Source organism: Rhincodon typus, chromosome 32 (assembly GCF_021869965.1).
Source record: "Rhincodon typus isolate 14 chromosome 32, sRhiTyp1.1, whole genome shotgun sequence".
Classification (NCBI taxonomy): domain Eukaryota; kingdom Metazoa; phylum Chordata; class Chondrichthyes; order Orectolobiformes; family Rhincodontidae; genus Rhincodon; species Rhincodon typus.
In genome coordinates this window covers 36,093,326-36,112,962 of record NC_063363.1, presented here as the reverse complement: position 1 = coordinate 36,112,962, position 19,637 = coordinate 36,093,326, and the positions used below count along the sequence as shown (strand labels likewise).

Sequence of the window (19,637 nt, the reverse complement as noted above, 5' to 3'; positions counted from 1 at the left end):
TTGCTACTGCTGCCCCCCGATTGCCAGGCAGGGCTTTGCTACTGCTGTCCCCGAGCGCTGGAAGGAGCCATGTTGTTGCAGTTGCTGATACTGCCACTGCTTCCAATTGCCGAGATGGCTGCGAGGCTGCCACCATTGGGTGAAAGCCCTGCTCTCGCTGCCAGTGGCACATCACCGCTGCCTACGATTGCTGAGAGCAGCCCAACATGGATACAATGGGCTCCTTTATCAGTGCTGTCAAAACTCTATGGCTCTAAAGCTCTTTGACTTCTGTGATTCTTTTGTGTCGTTTTGCTTGAGACATAATTGTTCCTCTTCCCTTCAAAACTGCCATAGGTTTTCTTTAATATATCCTGCTGATTTCTTGGGTAGCATCCTGACATCTTTCAGATAAAGCACAGCTTTGGCCTTGCTGACATGCAGGGGACAGGGGGCTCCTTGAACAAGTGCTGGGATACCTGTGTGCCTCTGCCTGCACAGGAGCAGATCATGTGTGCAGTGTGAGAGCTGATGATAGTGAAAATGAGTGAAGACATGATGTCTGGTTCTAAGTAACTGTGTTTGTTCTGTCTCCAGGCAAAAATGGTGCAGCATATCCGCAAAAAACATACAGATGTTCTACAAGAGAATCCGAATGCACTTCAGACACTTCCTGCACAAGCACCGATTGTGGCCACTGTGATTAGTGCAGCACCAACTGTTGTGAACACTGATGGCTCTGCTGGAGACACAATTGTGGTGAGACCGAGATGCAAGTCTTTAACTGCTAATCTGGAATTACCAGAGAATTCACAGAATGTCTGCTGGTGTGAGCTATACAGAGAGAATAAGGGCAGGGAGAGGCAAGGACAGAGAGAGAGAGAGAGAGAGAGAGGGGGGGGGTGAGGGAGAGAGAGACAGACTCAGACAGGGAGGGGCAAAAACAGAAAGAGAGATTCTGGCAGGGAGAGGCAAGGACAGACAAAGCGAAACTCTGGCAGCGACAGGCGAGGAGACAGAGAGAGAGAGACAGACAGACTCTGGCAGGAAGAGACAAGGACAGAGAGAGAGACTCTGGCCGGTCTAGATAAGGAGAGAGAGGGAGACATTAGCTGTCAGACAGACAGAGAGGAAGACGAAGGGACAGAGAGACATAGACAGAGAAGCAGGATGAGGCGAGGGAGAGACGTTAGCAGTCAGACAGACAGATAAAAGGGAATGCAGTGAGGATAAGTGACATCAGGTGGAATTCTCCAAGTCAGACCTGTCAGGTAAAAGACCCTTTGATAGGAACTACTGAGTATTGCACAGTGCTTTCCTCTTTTAGTTTTGATATCATCTGTAAACCTGACCTATTTTGATCTGATGGAAGCAAGAATCTTTATGAAACTTGATACAACAGTATGCAGTAAAATAAGTGCCTGTAAGTTTTCAGCTGGACATAAACCTATTCCTAATGATTTGGATTAAACGGATCAGCTGCAGTGTCAGGTCCTGGCTGGGTCAAAATCAAAGACTGTCCCCACAACAGGCCAGCAGTTAAAGGTTTGGCCAAACAGTCCCAGAGTCAAAACAAAAACAGAAATTGCTGGAGAAACTCAGCAGGTCTGGAAGAACTGGAGAAGGGCCACTGAACTTGAAACATTAACTTTGCGTTCTCTCCACAGATATGCCAGACTTGCTGAGTTTCTCTGGCAATTCCTGTTGTTGTTTCAGATCTTTAGTATCCACAGTTCTTTATTTTACTTTAACCCCAGTGTCAACTGATGTGCTACAATTATCCTGTATGTGCTGAGTTAAAGGGTAGTTTAAAAAAAACTGTTAGGAGAGCCTACTCCTTATCATTATCCCTCTGGAGAACGTGTGCTCGTATAGCTCTCGGGCAAAGACAGAACCCAGTTCAACTGTGTCTGTTCCCGCCCTCGGGAGTGCTTGATCATACTCTCTGTGTCATCTGCCTCTCTATTTGGGTATACCACTGCCTGCAAGAACAATAGCCCAGCAAATGGCAGGGAGGAAAATTTGGTATGTTTGAAATGCATTTCATTAAAAGCTGTGGGGAAAACTAGATTTAATTCAGTTACTTATTAAGGCTGCTTACTCACTGATATTGGTAAAGCCCAAAAATGCTGTTCACATTCAGTACAACTGACTAGATTACTGCAAACTGAACAACTGTCGGTGGTTGCCCATGTTCAGTACAGCTGTCAGATGTCACTCACACTGAGTGCAAGGGGGTGATATTTTAGAATGGTGTAAAGATTGTTATGATCTCAAGAAGGCAATTAACTTTTGAAACTAAGTTTGAACTCACAGTTATTAACTGAAAGACTTTGCCACAAGATTTCCATGTTTTAAAGAAAAACTTACTGTACAAAAATTAAAATAATTACAATTAAATTTACATTTAATATCGTTTGTAAACACTTACATTTTTAGACCTGAAAATCTCATCCGCAAACTTCCTGTTCTGTTTTTAATTGCATCGAAGAGTTTTCCTGCACATTAATAGGTCTTTAAGGGATCCTTCACTTCACTTGAGACCAAATTAATGTATGGTACAGCTTTCAGGATTCGTTTTGATTCTCCTCATTTTTCTTGCTATTCTCTAAGATATGAGATTTCTCGTGGCCCTTCTATTAGCATTTGCTTAGGGCACCTTCTTGAAGCATCTCATGATTGTGGATGCTCCAGCTCAAACGTATGCCTCACTTCACTCATTAACTCCAAAATCAGAACATAAGCTTCTTTTCGATAGCCCTTTACTACTTGTCTGATCTCCTTCCAGGCACTTTTCCTCTCTCTTTCTCTCTCTGCCTGTGTCTGTGAGAAAACAAAATGCAGCACAGAACCTGCAACCAAAGCCCTCAGTAAAGTGGCACCTCTATAATGCCCCAGATAAAGATTCAAACCCATTGTCCAGTCTTTTCAAACCTGTTCTTTCATTAGAACAGCATGTTGCTGTATTAGGACGTTCCTTTGTTTACCAGTTGGTTTCAACCAGTCTGGGATATCACATGAATAATTCGCACCTTTAGTGAAGACAGGGTAATTCTCCTCAGACCTGTTCCATTCAGGAACAAAAACAGAAATTGCTGGAAAAACTCAGCATGTCTGGCAGCATCTGAGAAGAACACAGCAGGCCAAGCAGCATCATTGTCTCGGATTCTCCAGCATCTGCAGTTCCTACTATCTCAGCATCTGAGAAGAGATAGCAGAGTTAACATTTCAGGTCCAGTGACCCTCATTCAGAACAGACCTGCTCTCTTCAGATCTCAGCAAAACAAGCCCTCCTGAAATTTTGTGACTCTTGCCCTTCCAATTGTGACCTTATAGATAGGTACACATGGGAGATACTTTTCTGAAAATAGTTGGATGATCTTGTTCCTTATTCATTCACGGGATGAGGTCATCACTGGCTAGGCAGTATTTATTGCCCATCCCTAATTGCCCAGAGCGCAGTTCAGAGTCAACCAAATTGCTGTGGGTCTGGAGTCACATGTAATCCAGACCAAGTAAGGATGGCAGTTTCCTTCCCTAAAGGACATTAGTGAGCCAGATGGCTTTTTTCCTGACAATCAACAATGGATTCGTGGTCATCATTAGATTCTTAATTCCAGATATTTTATTGAATTCAAATTCCACCATCTGCCACGCCGGGATTAGAACCTGGGTCCCTAGAACATTATCTGGGTCTCTGGATTAACAGCCTAGCGATTAATACAACTAGGCCATCGCCTCCCCTAGCCAACTCTGGATTCTAGAGTTTCAATTAGCTTGCATTTGCAAATTTAATTCCCTCCAAACTGAAAGATTTTCCCCAGTAAACTTTGAGTCATGAAATTAAATTGATTAATTTTGTTTTCTATTTCACACAGACAACTGATCTGCTGACTCAGGCGATGAGCGAACTGTCACAGACGCTGACAACAGATTACCGCCCACCACAAGGAGATTATCACCGTGTGCAGTACATTCCTGTCTCTCAACATATCCAACCCATTCAGGGACAGCAGCCTCAGCACATCCAACTCCAGGTGGTACAGGTGGCACAGGTGGGTGATGCATGTAGACATGTTGGTGGGCTGAACACACAAAACAAACAAGCAAACGACCTTTGACACTGAATTACAGAGATGCTTTATGCTAAACAGAAAAGGAATGTAAAACTTGTGTGGGCAGGGCTGAATGCACATTGAAAGGAATTGGAAGTGGGCTTCAGTTTGCTGAGTTCAAACATACAAATTAGGAGGAACACAAAGCCCCCTCAAGCCTGCGCTGCTATTCAATAAGATCATAGCTGATCAGATCACTCCACATTCTCAACTACCCCTTTGTTTATCAAGAATCTATGTATCTCTGCCTTAAAAATATTCAAGAAATCTGCTTCCACTACTCCTTGAGGAAGGGAGTTCCAGAAAGTCTTAAAACTCTGAGCAAAATGTTTTCACTATCTGTGTCTTAAACGGACAACCGCTTGTTTTAGAATAGTGACCCATAGTTCTAGGTTCTCCCACGAAAGGACAAAGTCAGAATTCACATGACACCAGGTTATAGTCCAACAGGTTGATTTGAAATCACAAGCTTTCGGACCACTGCTCCTTCATCTGGTGAAGTGGAGGGAAGGGCACAGGCACAGAACTTATCGACTGAGAGATCATTGCAAGATAATTCCAGTTAATTAAGAGTGTCAAAAGATAGTACAAATAGTGTGAGTGAAGTGTCTACAGGCTGAACAAAAAGTGTCTGCAGGTGATCAAAAGTGTTAAACGGTGTGAGTAAAGTGTTAACAGCTGAATAGCAAGTGAAGGGCTGATCTATAATCCAATTAATTGAGGCAGAGAGATAATTACAAAAAATTAAAAATAAGATGGTACTGGAGACAAACCAAATGCCTGGAATAACATGATAGGTATAAGAGTCTCGTGCCAAGGGTCTAACCAAAATAACAAGGAATCCAAAACTGTACAAAATAATTAAGGTAGAGGGATCATAAGTTATCAAGGTGATGGTGTCAAAACAGGACAGTAAGGAAAATTTTATAGTTTTTCAGTGTGGTGGGGTTACATGTAACACGACATATACCCAAGATCACGATTGAGACTGTCTTCATGGCTACAGAATTTTTTTTAGATTTTCATTCATTGATGGGATGTGGGCATCGCTGACTGGACCAGCATTTATTGCCCATCCCTAATTGCCCAGAGGGCAGTTAAGAGTCAGCCACATTGCTATGGGTCTGGAGTCACATGTAGGCCAGGCTGGGTAAAGATGGCAGATGCCTTTTCCTAAAGGACATTAGTGAACCAAATATGTTTTTCCTGACAATTGGCAATGGATTCATGGACATCATTAGATTCCTAATTCTGGATTATTTATTGAAATCAAATTCTGCCATTTGCCATGGTAGGATTTCAACCCAGGTTCCCAGAGTATTACGTGGGTCTCTGGATAATACCACTAGGCCATCGCCTATCAGTCTTGGATATCAGTTCCTGTTTGACAATTCTGCGTTGTGTATCTCACAGTCTGCCTTGGAGGATGCTTACTCGAAGATCAGAGGCTGAGTGTCCTTGACCGCTGAAGTGTTCCGTGACTGGGAGGGAACATTCCTGTCTGGTGATTGTTGCGCAGCCTACCTAGCGTGTACATGGTACATGGTGTTCCCACATGTGATGGTAATATCCATGTCAATGATCTGGCATGTCTTGCAGAGGTTGCCGTGGCAGGGTTTTGTGGTGTTGTGGCCAATGTTGTCCTGAACGCTGGGTAGTTTGCAGTGAACAATAGTCTGTTTGAGGTTTGGCAGTTGTTTGAAGGTGAGAAGTGGAGGCGTTCAGATGGCCTTGGCGAGATGTTTGTTGTCATCGAGGCATGGTATATTGGCGAGACCGGGCAGACATTACGACAATGGGTGAATGACACCTGCAACTCTTACACCTATCATGTCATTCCAGATGTTTGATTTGCCTCTAACAATATTTTATTTTTGATTTTTTTTGTAGTTATCTCTGTCTTAATTAATCAGATCATTGGTCGTCCGTTCACTTGCTATTCAGCTGTTGACACTTTACTCAAACTGTTTGACACATTTGATCACCTGCAGAGACTGTTATTCAGCTTGTCAACACTCCACTCACACCATTTGGGCTATCTTTTGACACTCTTAATTACCTGGAATTATCTTGCAATGATCTCTCTGCCTATAAACTCCGTGTCTGTGCGCTTCCTTCCATTTGACCTGACAAAGGAGCAGTGCTCTGAAAACTTGTGACTTTTGGACTGTAACCTGGTGTCATGTGACTTCTGACTTTGTCTACCCCAGTCCAACACTGGCACCTCCACATCATGGCTCCCATAAAGAGGAAACATCCTTTCCCTATGTACCCTGTCTAGACCCTTCATGATCTTGCATGTTGCAATTAAGCTGCCTCTTCCTCTTGAAAACTAGAATCATAGAATCCCTACAGTGTGGAAACAGGCCCTTTGGCCCAACAAGTCCACACCGAACCTTGGAGCATCCCACCCAAACCCATCCCCCTATAACCCACCTAATCTACACCTCCATGAACACTACGGGCAATTTAGCATGGCCAATCCACCTAGCCTGCACGTCTTTGGATTGTGGGAGGAAACTGGAGCGCCCGGAGGAAACCCACGCAGACACGGGGAGAATGTGCAAACTCTACACAGACAGTCGCCCGAGGGTGGAATCGTACCTGGGTCCCTGGCGCTGTGAGGCAGCAGTGCTAACCACTGAGCCACCGTGCTGCCTCCAACAGTGATGGATTCAAGCCCAGCCTGTCCAACCTTTCCTACCAGCCCAAATCCAGGTATTCCAGTCCTGGAAACCTTCCCTAAAACTGTTTCTAATGCATTTATATCCTTCCTTAAATAAGGACACCAATATGGTCCACCGTACTCAAGGTAAGCACTTACCAATGCCTGAAACATAATCTGCCTACTTCTCTACTCGGTTCTCCTCATGATAAGCAATAGCATTGTTAGCTTTCCTAATTACTTACTATACCTGCATGCTAAACCTTTGCAATTAAAGCATGTGAACACCCAATTCCCTCTGCATTTCAGAACTCTGTAATCTCTAACCATTTAGATAATATGGTCTATTTTTATTCTTCAAATGGGAAATTTGATATTTTCCCACATTATACTCCATTTGCTAGATCTTTGCCCGCTCGCTGGATCTTTGCCAGAAAGGCTGCCAACATCGTCAAAAACCCCTCCCACCCCAGTGATACTCTCTTCCAATCTCTTCCATCAGACAGAAGATACAGAAGCTTAAACACACTTAGCAACAGATTCAAGAGCAGCTTCTTCCCTGCTGTTATTTGACTGCTGTACGGACGTTTCTAATTTCAAATCTAATATTATTCTTGCTTTTGTGCACCTCCTGTGCAGCTGTAACCTTGTATGCCTTGCTCTGTCTAAACACCTGTATGTCCTTGTATGATTGGTATGCCCTTGTAGCCTGTACTGCTCACAAAACAAAACTTTTCACTGAGGTGCATGCAACAATAGTAAATCAAATCACTAAACCTATCAATATTCCTTTGTAATCTCCTTTATATCCTCTTCACAACTCACTTTCCTACCTATCTTAGTGTAATCAGCAAATTTAACAATGATTCCTTCAATCCCTTTGTCCAAATTATTTACTTAATTTAAAACATTGAAGCCTAGCGCTGAACCCTATGGCATTGCATCTTTTCAACCAGAAAAAGGCCCATTTACATCAACTTTCTGTTTCCTTTCAGCCAGCCATTCTTCGTATCCATGCTCTTACATTAACCTCTAAAACATTAGTTTTTAGTTTCCACAATAACTTTTTCATGTGCCATCTTATTAATTGCTTTCTATAAATCCAAGTTCCCCTTTATCTAAAGCATATATAATTTCTTCAAAGAACTCCACTAAATTAGTTGACGTATTCTACCTTTCACAATACCATATTGACTCTGCATAATTGCTCTTGAAATGCTCTTTTATAACAACTTTAAGAACAGCTTGCAACCCCTTCCCGATGATGGATGTTAAGCTAACTGGCCTATAGATAGATATATGTATTATACTTTTATAGATTCAAATAGTGCAGAAAAGTCCCTTTTGGCTTATTGAGTCTGCACCAACGTAATTACCACTAAAAGTGCACTAATCCCAATTTTCTGCACTTGTCTCATATCCTTGAATGTTATGATATTTGAAGTACTCATTCAAATATTTTTTAAAGATTGTAAGTTTCCAGCCTCCACTACCTTCCCAGGCAGTGCATTCTGGATTCCCACCACCCACTCAGTGAAAAAGATTTTTTCCCAAATCCCCTCTGACTTTTCTGTCCCTTACCGTAAAACTATACCCTCCCATGATTGACCCCTCAACCAAGTGGAACAGCTGCTCTCTATTCACTCTGTCCATACCCCTCATAATCCATACACCCGAGCCATGCCCCCCCCCAACTCAGTTTTCTCTGCTCTAAAGAAAACAATCCAAGCCTATCTGGTCTCTCCTTGTAGCTCAATTTCTCCATCCCAGGCAACATCCTCATGAACCTCCTCTGGGCCCCCTCTAGTACTATCACATCCTTCCTGTAGTGAGGTGACCAGAACTGTATACGGTACTCCAGCTGTGACCTGACCATCTCTCTGTACAACTCCAACGTTACCTCCTTGCTGTTATACTCTGCCATGACCAACAAAAGCTAATACACTATATGCCTTCTGAACTATCCTATTCACGTGTTCTTCCAACTTCAGGGATCTGTGAATAATTTCCCCAAGATCCCTCCATTCTTCTAAGCTACCCAAAGTCTTAACATTCAAAAAATACTCCTGCATCTTGTTGTTTCTTCCAAAGTGCATCACCTCACACTTGTCAGGGTTAGGTGCCATCTGCCACTGGCCTGCCCATCTGACAAACCCATCTATATCTTCCTGTAAAACAAACATCATCTTCATTATTAACCACTCTACCAATCTTGATGTCATCTGCAAATTTGCTTAACATTCCTCCCATATGTTCATCTCTATTATTTATGTATATAACAAACAATAAGGATCCCAATACTGATCCTTGTGGTACACTGCTGAACACCAGCCTCCAGTAACTCAAACGGCCTTCTACCACTGCCCTTTGTGTCCTATTACTAAGCCAGTTTCTCATCCTTCTCGTTTCCCTCAATTCCGTGTGCTTTAACTTTCTCAATCAGTTTCCCATGTTGTCAAAAGCTTTGCTAAAATCCATATAAACTACATCAACTGAACTTCCCTCATCCACACACTTGTTAGGCATGACCTCTCTCTGGCAAAGCCATGCTGACTACCCCTGATTAACCTATGCCATTCCAAGTCGGTAAAAATTCGGTTCTTCAGAATTTTCTCCAATAGTTTCCCTACCACTGATGTAAGACTCACCAGTCTATAATTTCCTGGTTTATCTCTATCACCCCTGTTAAAAAGTGGAACCACATCAACCATCCTCCAGTCCTCTGGCACTTCCCCTATGGTCAGAGAGGAATGAAAAATTTGTGTCAGAGCCCTTGCAATTTCTTGCCTTACCTCTCACCGTAGCCTGGATGCAATGCATCTGGGCCAGTGAATTCATCTGTTTTTAAGCCTGACAGAGCCTCCAATACCTCCCCACTTTCTGTGTCAAACGGTGCAAGTTCCTCACAGCCCCTTTTCCTGAATTCGGTACCAACATTCTCCTTTTCCAAGGTGAAGACTGAATAGATGTATTCATTCAACACCCTTCTAATATCCTGTGGCTTCATACGCAGGTTGCCCCCTTGGTCCCTAAAGGGCCCTGCTCTTTCCCTGATTCACAAGCCCTCTTCCATGCCCCTTTTTTTGCCCTTCTAATTGCTTTCTTAAATTCCCTCCTGCATTTCTTATGTTCCTCAAAAGTCCTTTGCTCCCTTTGGGTTTGCTAAAAGCCCTACTCCTCTTCTTTATCCAGTCCTGAATTGTCCTAGACATCCAGTGTTCTCTGAACTTATTGCTCTTACATTTCGCACTGAAGGGTACATGTTGGACCTGTACTCTTTCCAGCTCCTTTTTAAATGCCCACCCAGTGCTCTGCTGTAGACTTAGCGCAAGGAGCTGTTCCCAGTCTGCTGTGGCCAGCTTCTGTGTTATTTTAATAAAATCTGCTTTTCACCAATCCAAAGTTGTCTTTTGCAGTCCATCTTTCTCCTTGTCCAGAACAAACTGAACCACACTGTGTTGTCGTCGCTATTGCTAAAATGTTTTCCCATTACCACATTGAACACTTGTCCGCCTTCTTTCCCCAGAACCAGATCCAGCACTACACCATCCCTCATTGGGTCTTCCGTGAATTGATTCAAAAACCTCCCCTGGATATATTTAAAGGAATCCACTCCCTCTAAACCCTTAACATTGTAACTGTCCCAATTTATGTTGGGAAAGTTGAAATCCCCTAGTACAATTACCTGATTACACACCACTGTCAACTGTCTATGTAGTTCCTCCTTCGTTATCCGCTGACTCTTTGGGGACCTATAAAACACTCTCAGTAATGTAGTTGCCTCCTTAACATTCCTAAGTTCAACCCACAAAACCTCAGTTGAGGACCCTTTCAGGATATGATCACACCTTCTTGCAGTAATTGACTCCTTAATTAATAGTGCTACACCACCACCCCTCTTACACTCTCCTATGTCTGGAGATCCTATACCCCGGAAAGTTGAGTTGCCAGTCCAGCCCTTCCTCAATCATGTTTCAGTGATGTCTCCAATATCATACTTCCATATGTCAATCCATGCTATTAACTCATCAGTCTTAGCTATTACACTCTTAGAATTAATGTAAAGATCATCCAGCCGTGCCTTATTCTGTTGACACTCAACATTTCTGAACTCACCATGACTTGCTTTCTTTGCTGTAGCATGATGTGTCTCTATTTCATCAATATTGTGTGTCTTTACCTCCTGCCAGACTAGTTTAAATTCTTCCCAACAGCACTAGCAAACCTACCCACAAGGATGTTTGTCCCAATGTGGTTCTTGTGCAGACCATCCTGTTTGTATATGTCCCATCTCTCCCAGAAACGATCCCAGTGATCCAGGAATCCAAAGCCCCCTGTCATGCACCACCCCTTGAGACACGCATCCATCTGTCCTATTTTCCTATATCTAAACTCGCTAACACGTGGCACTGGGAGTAATCCAGAGAGTATGACCATTGAAGTTCTGCTTTTTATTCTGCCTAGCTCCCTGAATTCTTGATGCAAAACCTCATTTCTCACTTTGCTCATTTCATCGGTACCAACATGTACCTTGACCTCTAACTCATCACTGCCCCCTTTCAGGATGCCCTGCAGCCATTCAGTGACATCCCTGACCCTGGCACCAGGGAGGCAACACACCACCCTGGAGTCACGTCTTCAACCGCAGAAATAACTGTCTGCTCCCCTCACTAAAGAATCCCCTATCACTGTTGCTCTTCCTTTCTTCTTCCTCCCCACCACCCAACCCCGTACAGTCAAGCTGCTTGTAGTGCCAGAGCTTGGCTCTGACCGCACTCCTCCGAGATACCAGCACCCACATCAGCTTCCAAAATGGAATACCAATCTGTGAGTGGGACCCAGGGGAGTCCTGCATTACCTGCCTGACTGTCTGGTGGCCACCCATTCCCTTCTTTCCTCTAGTCCCTTGAGCTGTGGTTTAACCACCTCTCTAAATGTGTTATCCATGTAACTTTCATCCTCCATGGATGCGCCACAGTGTCCCCAATCGCTGCTCAAGCTCTGCAGAAGGGAGAACGTCCTGCATGTGCGGTCATCTAGGAAACTGGCAGCGTCCAGGACTCCCGACATATGACAAGCTGCACATTCCACTCGGCTTATCTCTCCTGACATCTCTTAAACTTAGAATTAACACCTTAAATTAGAATTATTTGTCTTATTTTGTTAGACTTCCTATTCTACTACTAAGATTACGAAAAGGATAACTGTAACTAAATTCCCATTGTTCTAAATCTGTAGGATAAGAAAGGGTTAACGAGCAGGCCCCCAGCACTCATCAATCTGGAGCCTCTCTCAACTTTTGAAATTATGATGTCAACAGGAGCCATGCTGTAGATTCTCACGGTTTTCCTGCTTTATCCGCTGTATACTGGATTTATAGGCTTACCGATTATTATGCCCTGCCTTCTGCTATAGGATTTCCCAGCTGCTGCTCCAAGCTAAATGCCCTATAAAAAATTTCAGTCCCTTGCTTTCTGTTTCCATCCCTTTTTAAATGAACAATTTGTAATCACTATTTCCCAATCTAAAGGAGCCTTCCCTGAATCTAAAGAGTTTTGAAAAATTAAAATTAACACATCATTTCTCTCTCTAGCCACTTTTATTAAGACCCTGCGATAAAGTTCAACAGGATCCAGGACAAGTCACCCCATAGCGCTAACCATTTGTTCAGTAGCTCTTAACCTGTGGTTGTAATTTTGTTGCGTTCCTCCCTCCATTTCCTTTCCTGATTGGTAGCTATTTCTGAGATGCTCAATAGTGAGATCCACGTAAAACACATGTTTAATTCATCTTCCATCTCCTTATTTTTACTCATTCCCCAGACTCACTTTCTATAGGACCAACTTGTTAACTTATTCTGTTTAAAATATCTCTCGAAATTCTTCCTATCCATTCTTAAATTTCTAGCTAGCTTTCCGTCATTGTCTAATTTTCCCTCCTTATTGATCTTTTTAACCACTCTTTCCAGTGTTTTATTATTTGTCTGATCTTTTGACCTATGGAATAAAATGTTTTTTCTTTAAGTTTGTTACTAGCGTTTAATGCTTTTTAGTTTACTACCAATTGTGGGTCTTTCTCTTGGAATTTTTCTTTCTCATTGGGTTGTGTCTATCCTGTATATTCTGAAATATCTGCTTCAATGTTTGGCACCCAACTCTATTGATCTTTCAACTAACCAAGTTTGCCAATTCATGTTTACAGCACAGAAGCAGGCCATTCAATATTTTTGTGTCTGACAACATTAACCCCATTTTTCAAAACTTGGCCCATAGCCCTTGAATGCAAGTGAATATCTAAATACTGCTTAACTGTTACAAGAATTTCTGACTGAAACACCCTTTCAGGTAGTGAGTTCCTGATTTCCACCACACTTTTGGTGAACAAATTTCTCCTTAATTCATCTCTTAGCTTTTTACCTCTAACCAGAAATCAATGCCCCCTTGATTAGTAGCCCTTCTATTAATGAAAAAAGTGCCTTCCTATCCACACTATCTGTGGTCCTTGTAATCTTATACACATCGATCAAGTCCCATTTTAACCTTTACTGCTCCAAAGAAAATAACCCCAGCCTATCCAGTGCTTCTCCTCATAGCTCAGACTCTCCAGTCAAGGCAGCATCCTGCTAAATTTTCTCTGCACCCTCTCTATGACAATCAAACCCTGCCAATAATCTCATATTCCATGATTTGGCTAACAGAGGCAAGTACCTCATATGCTTCTTAACCATCTTATCTTCCTGCCCTGCTATCTGCACACCAAGATCCCTCTGATCTTCGGTACTTTCCAGATTCTTATCTTGCATAATCTAATTCCTCACCTTGTTATCCCTCCCTCAGTGCATGAGGAGTGAAGTTCTACTTACCACTGCTCTACCCAGCTGACCAGTTCAATTCTATCCTCCTGCAGTTTTTAGCTATGCTCATCACTACATACCAAAGTACCAATCTTCATCTTATCTGCAAACTTCTTGAGATATCCCCATATTTAAGTCCAGATCATTAATGTACACTATAAACAGCAAAAGCCCCAGTATCAAGCCATGTGGAACTCTACTGTAAACAAACCTCCAGTCAAAGAAACCTCTCTCTACCATCACCCTCTGCTTCTTGCCTTTCAGCCAGTTTTGGATCCAGTGTGCCACTTTGCCTTTGATCACATGAGTCTTACTTTATTTCAATATATCCAGAAGTGCTATGACACACAGCTGAGCAACTTTCCCACCACCAAATCACTGTGAATTTTTTTGATGTTTTTAAAACTACTCACCACCACCAATACAGCAAAGCCCATTATGGACAATACAAACTATCAAAAGTGTGGGGGAGGGAGGGAGAATGGGAAGGGGCTAAATCAAAATGCGTTTGGAGAGAGAAATAAAGCACTGTGTCCACTGCGGTGCACACCTCTGCTCTTACTTTCTTGATCAGTCTGCCCTTTTGAAGTCCTTGTCAATCACATCAAGCACCTTCACCCCTAATTAAGTCCCCCTAATAATAATTACAATTAATTTGCTTAATTAATTGGTCTTCTCTCTCATTTGCTGTACAAACTTAAACCTTAGAAACAAACCGATGTTATCGCTTAAGAATACAATAAAAAATGAAATATATCTTCCTTTCTGTTGAAGTCTTAGGGTCCAGTAGATACAATGGACTGCCTGCCTCAGGGTCCTCCATTCCTCTACTCCGTGGTATGTGGTTAGCCATTTTGGACTGAAATGAGAAAAAAAAATTTTACCTGGAGAGTGGTGAACCTGTGGAATTCTCTATGACCGAAGGCAAAGGAGTCCAAGTTACAGAATATATTTAAGAAAAAAAATACATTGATTTCTGAAATCTAAAGGTGTTGAGGGGATGAGAAACAGCAGGAGTTTGTCATGAAGAGAGGATCAGCCATGATTGTGTTGAATGGTGGAGCTAGATCACAGGCTGCATACCTTCTCCTACTCCTATTTTCTAAGATTTTCTTTCTCGAGGAGGTGCCCTTTGCTTCTCCTTGTGCCATCATCCTCAGAGGAGACTTTCTTTATTTAACCAACCAGCTGCTGACCCACATCCAGTACTTTAAGTTCAAGTCCGGAAGTTCTTTGAGGGTGAAGTGCACAGAATGAGTCAGCAAGCCTTTTGCATTACAGCTTGCTGTCAAGCCTGTTGATCAAATTCCCACCTGTGTGCTACCCTGATGAATTGGCTTACATTACCATTGTGTATTAGTTCGAAAAGAAGGAGTTGGTTAGCTCAGTTGGCTGGATGGATAGTTTGTGATTCAGTGTGATTCCAACAGCATGGGTTCAATTCCCACACCGGCTGAGGTCCCATCTTCTCAACCTCGCCCCTGGCCTGAGGCATGGTGTCCTTCAGGTTAAACTCACCTCTAGTAGTCTTTCTCTAATGAGACATGAATCCTATGGTCAACCTTTTTAGTTGGCCCAGAGGCTATCCATCTGTATTCCAAGAAGAGTTGGTGCCTTCTGTCAGAAAAGTAGAACAAAACAATCAAAGATAGTAAGAACTGTAGATGCTGGAGTCAGAGATAACACAGCGTGGAGCTGGAGGAATACAGCAGGCCAGGCAGCATCAGAGGAGCAGGAAAGTCTGAAGAAGGGTTCCAACCCGAAATGTCAGCTTTCCTGCTCCTATGATCCTGCCTGGTCTGCTGTGTTCCTCCAGCTCCACGCTGTGTTATCCAGAACAAAACAATCCTCATTTTAGAACACAGAGCATTAATATGGTCACAACATGAAGTGATGTAGCGTTATTTCTCACAGATTGTATGAAGATTAATTTCTCCTCCTGTTCCCACTTCATTTCAGGCATCCTCCCCCCAGCAGAATCAGCATTCGACAGTGGACGTCAGTCAGCTGCATGATCCTCATGCTTTCAGCCAGCACTCTGTTCAAGTCCAGCATGTCCAGGTGCCCGATCAGTCCACTTCCATAGCCCCCACTGGGTCCCAGGTAACAGTGCACAATACCTTTCTTGCAGGTGAAGTGGAAAATGTTCACACAATCACAGAATTGTTACGGTGCAGAGCTAGTCAATTGGCCCATCATGCCTGCGGCGGCTCTTCAGACGAGCACCGTTACCTCGTGCCAATTTCCTGTTTTTATCCTCGCACACTGTTTATATCCAAGTAATCTTCCAGCACCCTCTTGAATGCCTCAATTGAACCTGCCTCCACCATGTTTCCAGGCAGTACGTTGCATACCTTAACTATTCACTGCGGAAAGGTTTTTCCTCACATCACCCCTGCTTCTTTTGCACATCTATGTTGGCACTAAATCTATGACATCTCATTCTTGTGTTTTTTTTAATGCGTGGGAATAGCTTCTCCCAATCGACTGTATCCAGCCCACTCATGTTTTTGATCACCTCTGTCAAATCTCCTCTCAGCTGCCTTCTCTCCAAGGGAAACAGTCACAACTTCTTCAATCTATCCTCATAGTAGAAGTGTCTTATTCCTGGGACTGTTTTTGTCAATCACTTCTGCACTGTTCTGCATTCACATCTTTCCTATAATGTGGTGCCCACAACTGAACACAGTACTCCAACTAAACTCTAACCAGTGTCTTATCCAAGTTCAACGTCATTGCCTTGCTCTTCTACTCAGTAAGTTGACCAGGAACAGGATTTACTATTCTGCTCTTTCTACACTCATACTATTTTAAGTCAAGCCCTGTGCCTGAGGTTTCAGTTTGTGTCCTTGGCACATGTTCTCAAGATGTACCATTTGATGAGCATAAGAAGTGCTTTGCTCCATCTTTTGGTTTGTATCTTGAACCAAAATGCCCACAACGGGTTGTACAGTGAATGCTCGACAATCTTTTACAGATGGACACACTAAATATCTGCCATGATTTCCTAAAACAGAGCACAAGTATTGTCTGTCCACATTAACCAAACAGTGCATCCTCCTAGCCAGGAAACAGGCCTACGTTTTCCTAAATAGCAGTAAAAGCACTTTGAAAGTATTGAATAATAAGGATAAGTCAGGACCTTGCGGGAAGGGACTAAATTGGGGAAAGGCAAATTATGTCAGTATTAGGCAGGAGCTAGGGAGTGTTAATTGGGAGGAGCTGTTATCGGGCAAGTCCACATTTGACATGTGGGAATGGTTTAAAGAACTACGAATCCGAGTTCAGGACCAACATGTTCCAGTAAGGAGGAAGGACGAGGATGGCAAGGTAAGGGATCCTTGGATAATGTGGAAGGTTATGAATTTAGTCAAAAGGAGTAAAGAAACATATATGTAAGGTTTAGGAAGCTAAAATCAGACTGGGCTAGTGGAGAATATAAAGAAAGCTGGAAGGAACTCAAGCAGGGAATTAGGAGAACAAGAAGGGGCCATGAAATGACTTTGGCAAGTAGGGTTAAAGAGAATCCAAAGGCATTCTATACATACATTAAAAACGAGAGGATAACTAGGGAGAACATAGAACAGTATAGCACAGTACAGGCCCTTTGGCCTATGATGTTGTGCCGAACTTTTACCCTAATCCTAAGGTCTATCTAACCTCCACCCCTACCTTATACTATCATCCATATGCTTATCTAGTAGCCGCTTAAATGCCCCTAATGAGGCCGACTCCACTACCCTCTCCGGCAATTCATTCCATGCCCCGACCACTCTCTGAGTAAAGAAACTACCTCTGACGACTCCCCTATATCTACCTCCACTCCATTTTAAATCTATGCCCCCTCGTAATAGCTACCTCCACCCTAGGAAAAAGTCTCTGGCTGTCTACTCTATCTATACCTCTGATCATTTTGTACACCTCTATCAAGTCACCTCTCATCCTTCATTTTTCTAAAGAGAAAAGCCCTAGCTCTCTCAACCTTTCCTCGTAAGACCTTCCCTCCATTCAAGATAGGACCACTCAAGGATAAAGTGGGGAACTTGTGCTTCAAGGCAGAGGATGTGGGTGAGACCCTAAATGAGTACTTTGTGTCAGTATTCACCCAGGAGAAGGATATGGAGGATAGTGAGATTTGTGTGGAGCATGCTAATATGCTACAGCATTTTGAGATCAAGAAAAGTGGTGTTGGGACTCTTGAAGAGCATTAAAGTGGATGAGCCCCTAGGGTTGTAAAGAAGGCATGTGACATGCTTGCCTTTATTGCTCAGGGAATTGAGTGCAAGAGTCAGGATGTCATGTTACAGCTTTATAAGACTTTAGTTAGCCACACTTAGAATATTGCATTCAATTTGGGCTACCACATTACAAGTAGGCTGTGGAGGCTTTGGAGAGAGTGCGAAAGAGGTTTACCAGGATGCTGCCTGGATTAGAGGGAATGAGCTATAAGGAGAGGCTAGAAACACTCGGGTTGTTTTCTCTGGAGCGGCGGAGGCTGAGGGGAGACTTGGTAGAAATCTATAAAATTATGAGATGCATAGATAGGGTTCACGGTCAGAATCTTTTTCCCAGAGCTTAAATGTCTAACACTAGAGGGCATGCATTTAAGGTGAGTGCGAGAAAGTTCAAAGGAGATGTGTGGAGCAAGTTTTTATACACAGCGGTAGGAGTCTGGGACACACTACCTGTGGTGGTGGTGGAGGAGGCAGATACGATAGGGGTGTTTAAGAGTTTTTCAGATAAGCACATGAATATGCAAGGAATGGAGAGATATGGATCAAGGGCAGGCAGAAGGGATTAGCTTAATTTGGCATCATGCTTGGCATAACATCGTAGGCTGAAGGACCCGTTCCTGTGCTGTATTGTTCCAAGTTCTATGTTCTCTGAATGTTTTTAAGGAGCTTTGGGACATCCTCAGGATGTGATAATGTACTATACACATACAAGTTCCATTTAATTTATTTTACGACTCCGCTAGATCAAGAAATTGTGTTACAATTTTCATGCATCCAGCTTTACTTTGCATCTATGGAGTATTTATGAAATGTGTGGTGTATCAGTGTAGGTCATTGGTACATTCACTCAGATCTGAACATCCGAGGGTGCTCAGGGAGCAGTAACTGCCATATTCTAGGAGCTTATCTTCAGTTATGCAAAGGCTTATTTAGAGTTGAAACAAATATTACATTTCTGTAGCAGCTTTCAAATGCTTGGGATATTACAAAGCTCTTCACAGACATGTTATTTGTAACGTTGCCATGCAGGTAATCATCGCAATCGATTAAAGTTTTAGCAAAGATTTGTAGCTCGAGTTATGGGTGAGGCTTGCTATGGCCGAGCTGGCTTGTTTTCGTTCAGACGTTTCGTCACCATGCTAGGTAACATCATCAGTGAGGCCTCTGACCAAGCAATCGATTTAAGTATGTCCAGTACTCTGTAGTCATGAGGTGACTATCAGTTATCCAGTTTTGAGGGATGAATATCACTGGGAAAACTTCCTTACATAGTGCTTTGAAAGCATTTAGGTCACGTTTGAACATATTGTCCGAAACATGCTTCCTCCAACTGTGCAGCAGCAAAACGTTAACATCAATTCTCATTACCAAGCCTTCAGAACCTAGCTAGCTCTTGAGATTTGCCTGTCACAATTAATGGTATCTTATCTGGCGCAGCTATAAATCCTTTACTAGAAACGGTAACCTACATGTAATCCGTCATTTCTTTTGAATGTTTTCCCTCTTGGAAATTACTGTCTTCTGCTTAGTTCACAATGATGAGGTGACCTCCAGGGGTTAATTGAATGAGCAAACTGAATGACCTTTCTTCAAAAAGTGAACATCTTGAATATGTTGTGTTCCTCCTTCTTCTTACCCCATTTTTGTGGAGTCTTTCACGGCAACTTGACTTGAAAGAGTCTGACCAAAAAGTATCATGATGCTATGAAACATCATCCTCCAAGTGATAGTCTTCCCAGAACTGTGACCAGGAATTGACTCGCTCCCGTGTTGTGAAAAGAATGAAAACA

General features: G+C 42.8%; 1 protein-coding gene across 1 annotated transcript in view; it reads left to right on the top strand.

The window, feature by feature from the left end:
* Positions 1-19,637, top strand: part of LOC109927169 (PR domain containing 10) — a 149,787-nt gene that overhangs the window by 113,961 nt on the left and 16,189 nt on the right. The window contains exons 13-15 of the mRNA XM_048615381.1: positions 577-738; positions 3,858-4,034; positions 15,572-15,715. Coding sequence (XP_048471338.1) covers positions 577-738; positions 3,858-4,034; positions 15,572-15,715 — 483 coding nt within the window. The remainder of the gene's footprint in view (positions 1-576; positions 739-3,857; positions 4,035-15,571; positions 15,716-19,637) is intronic.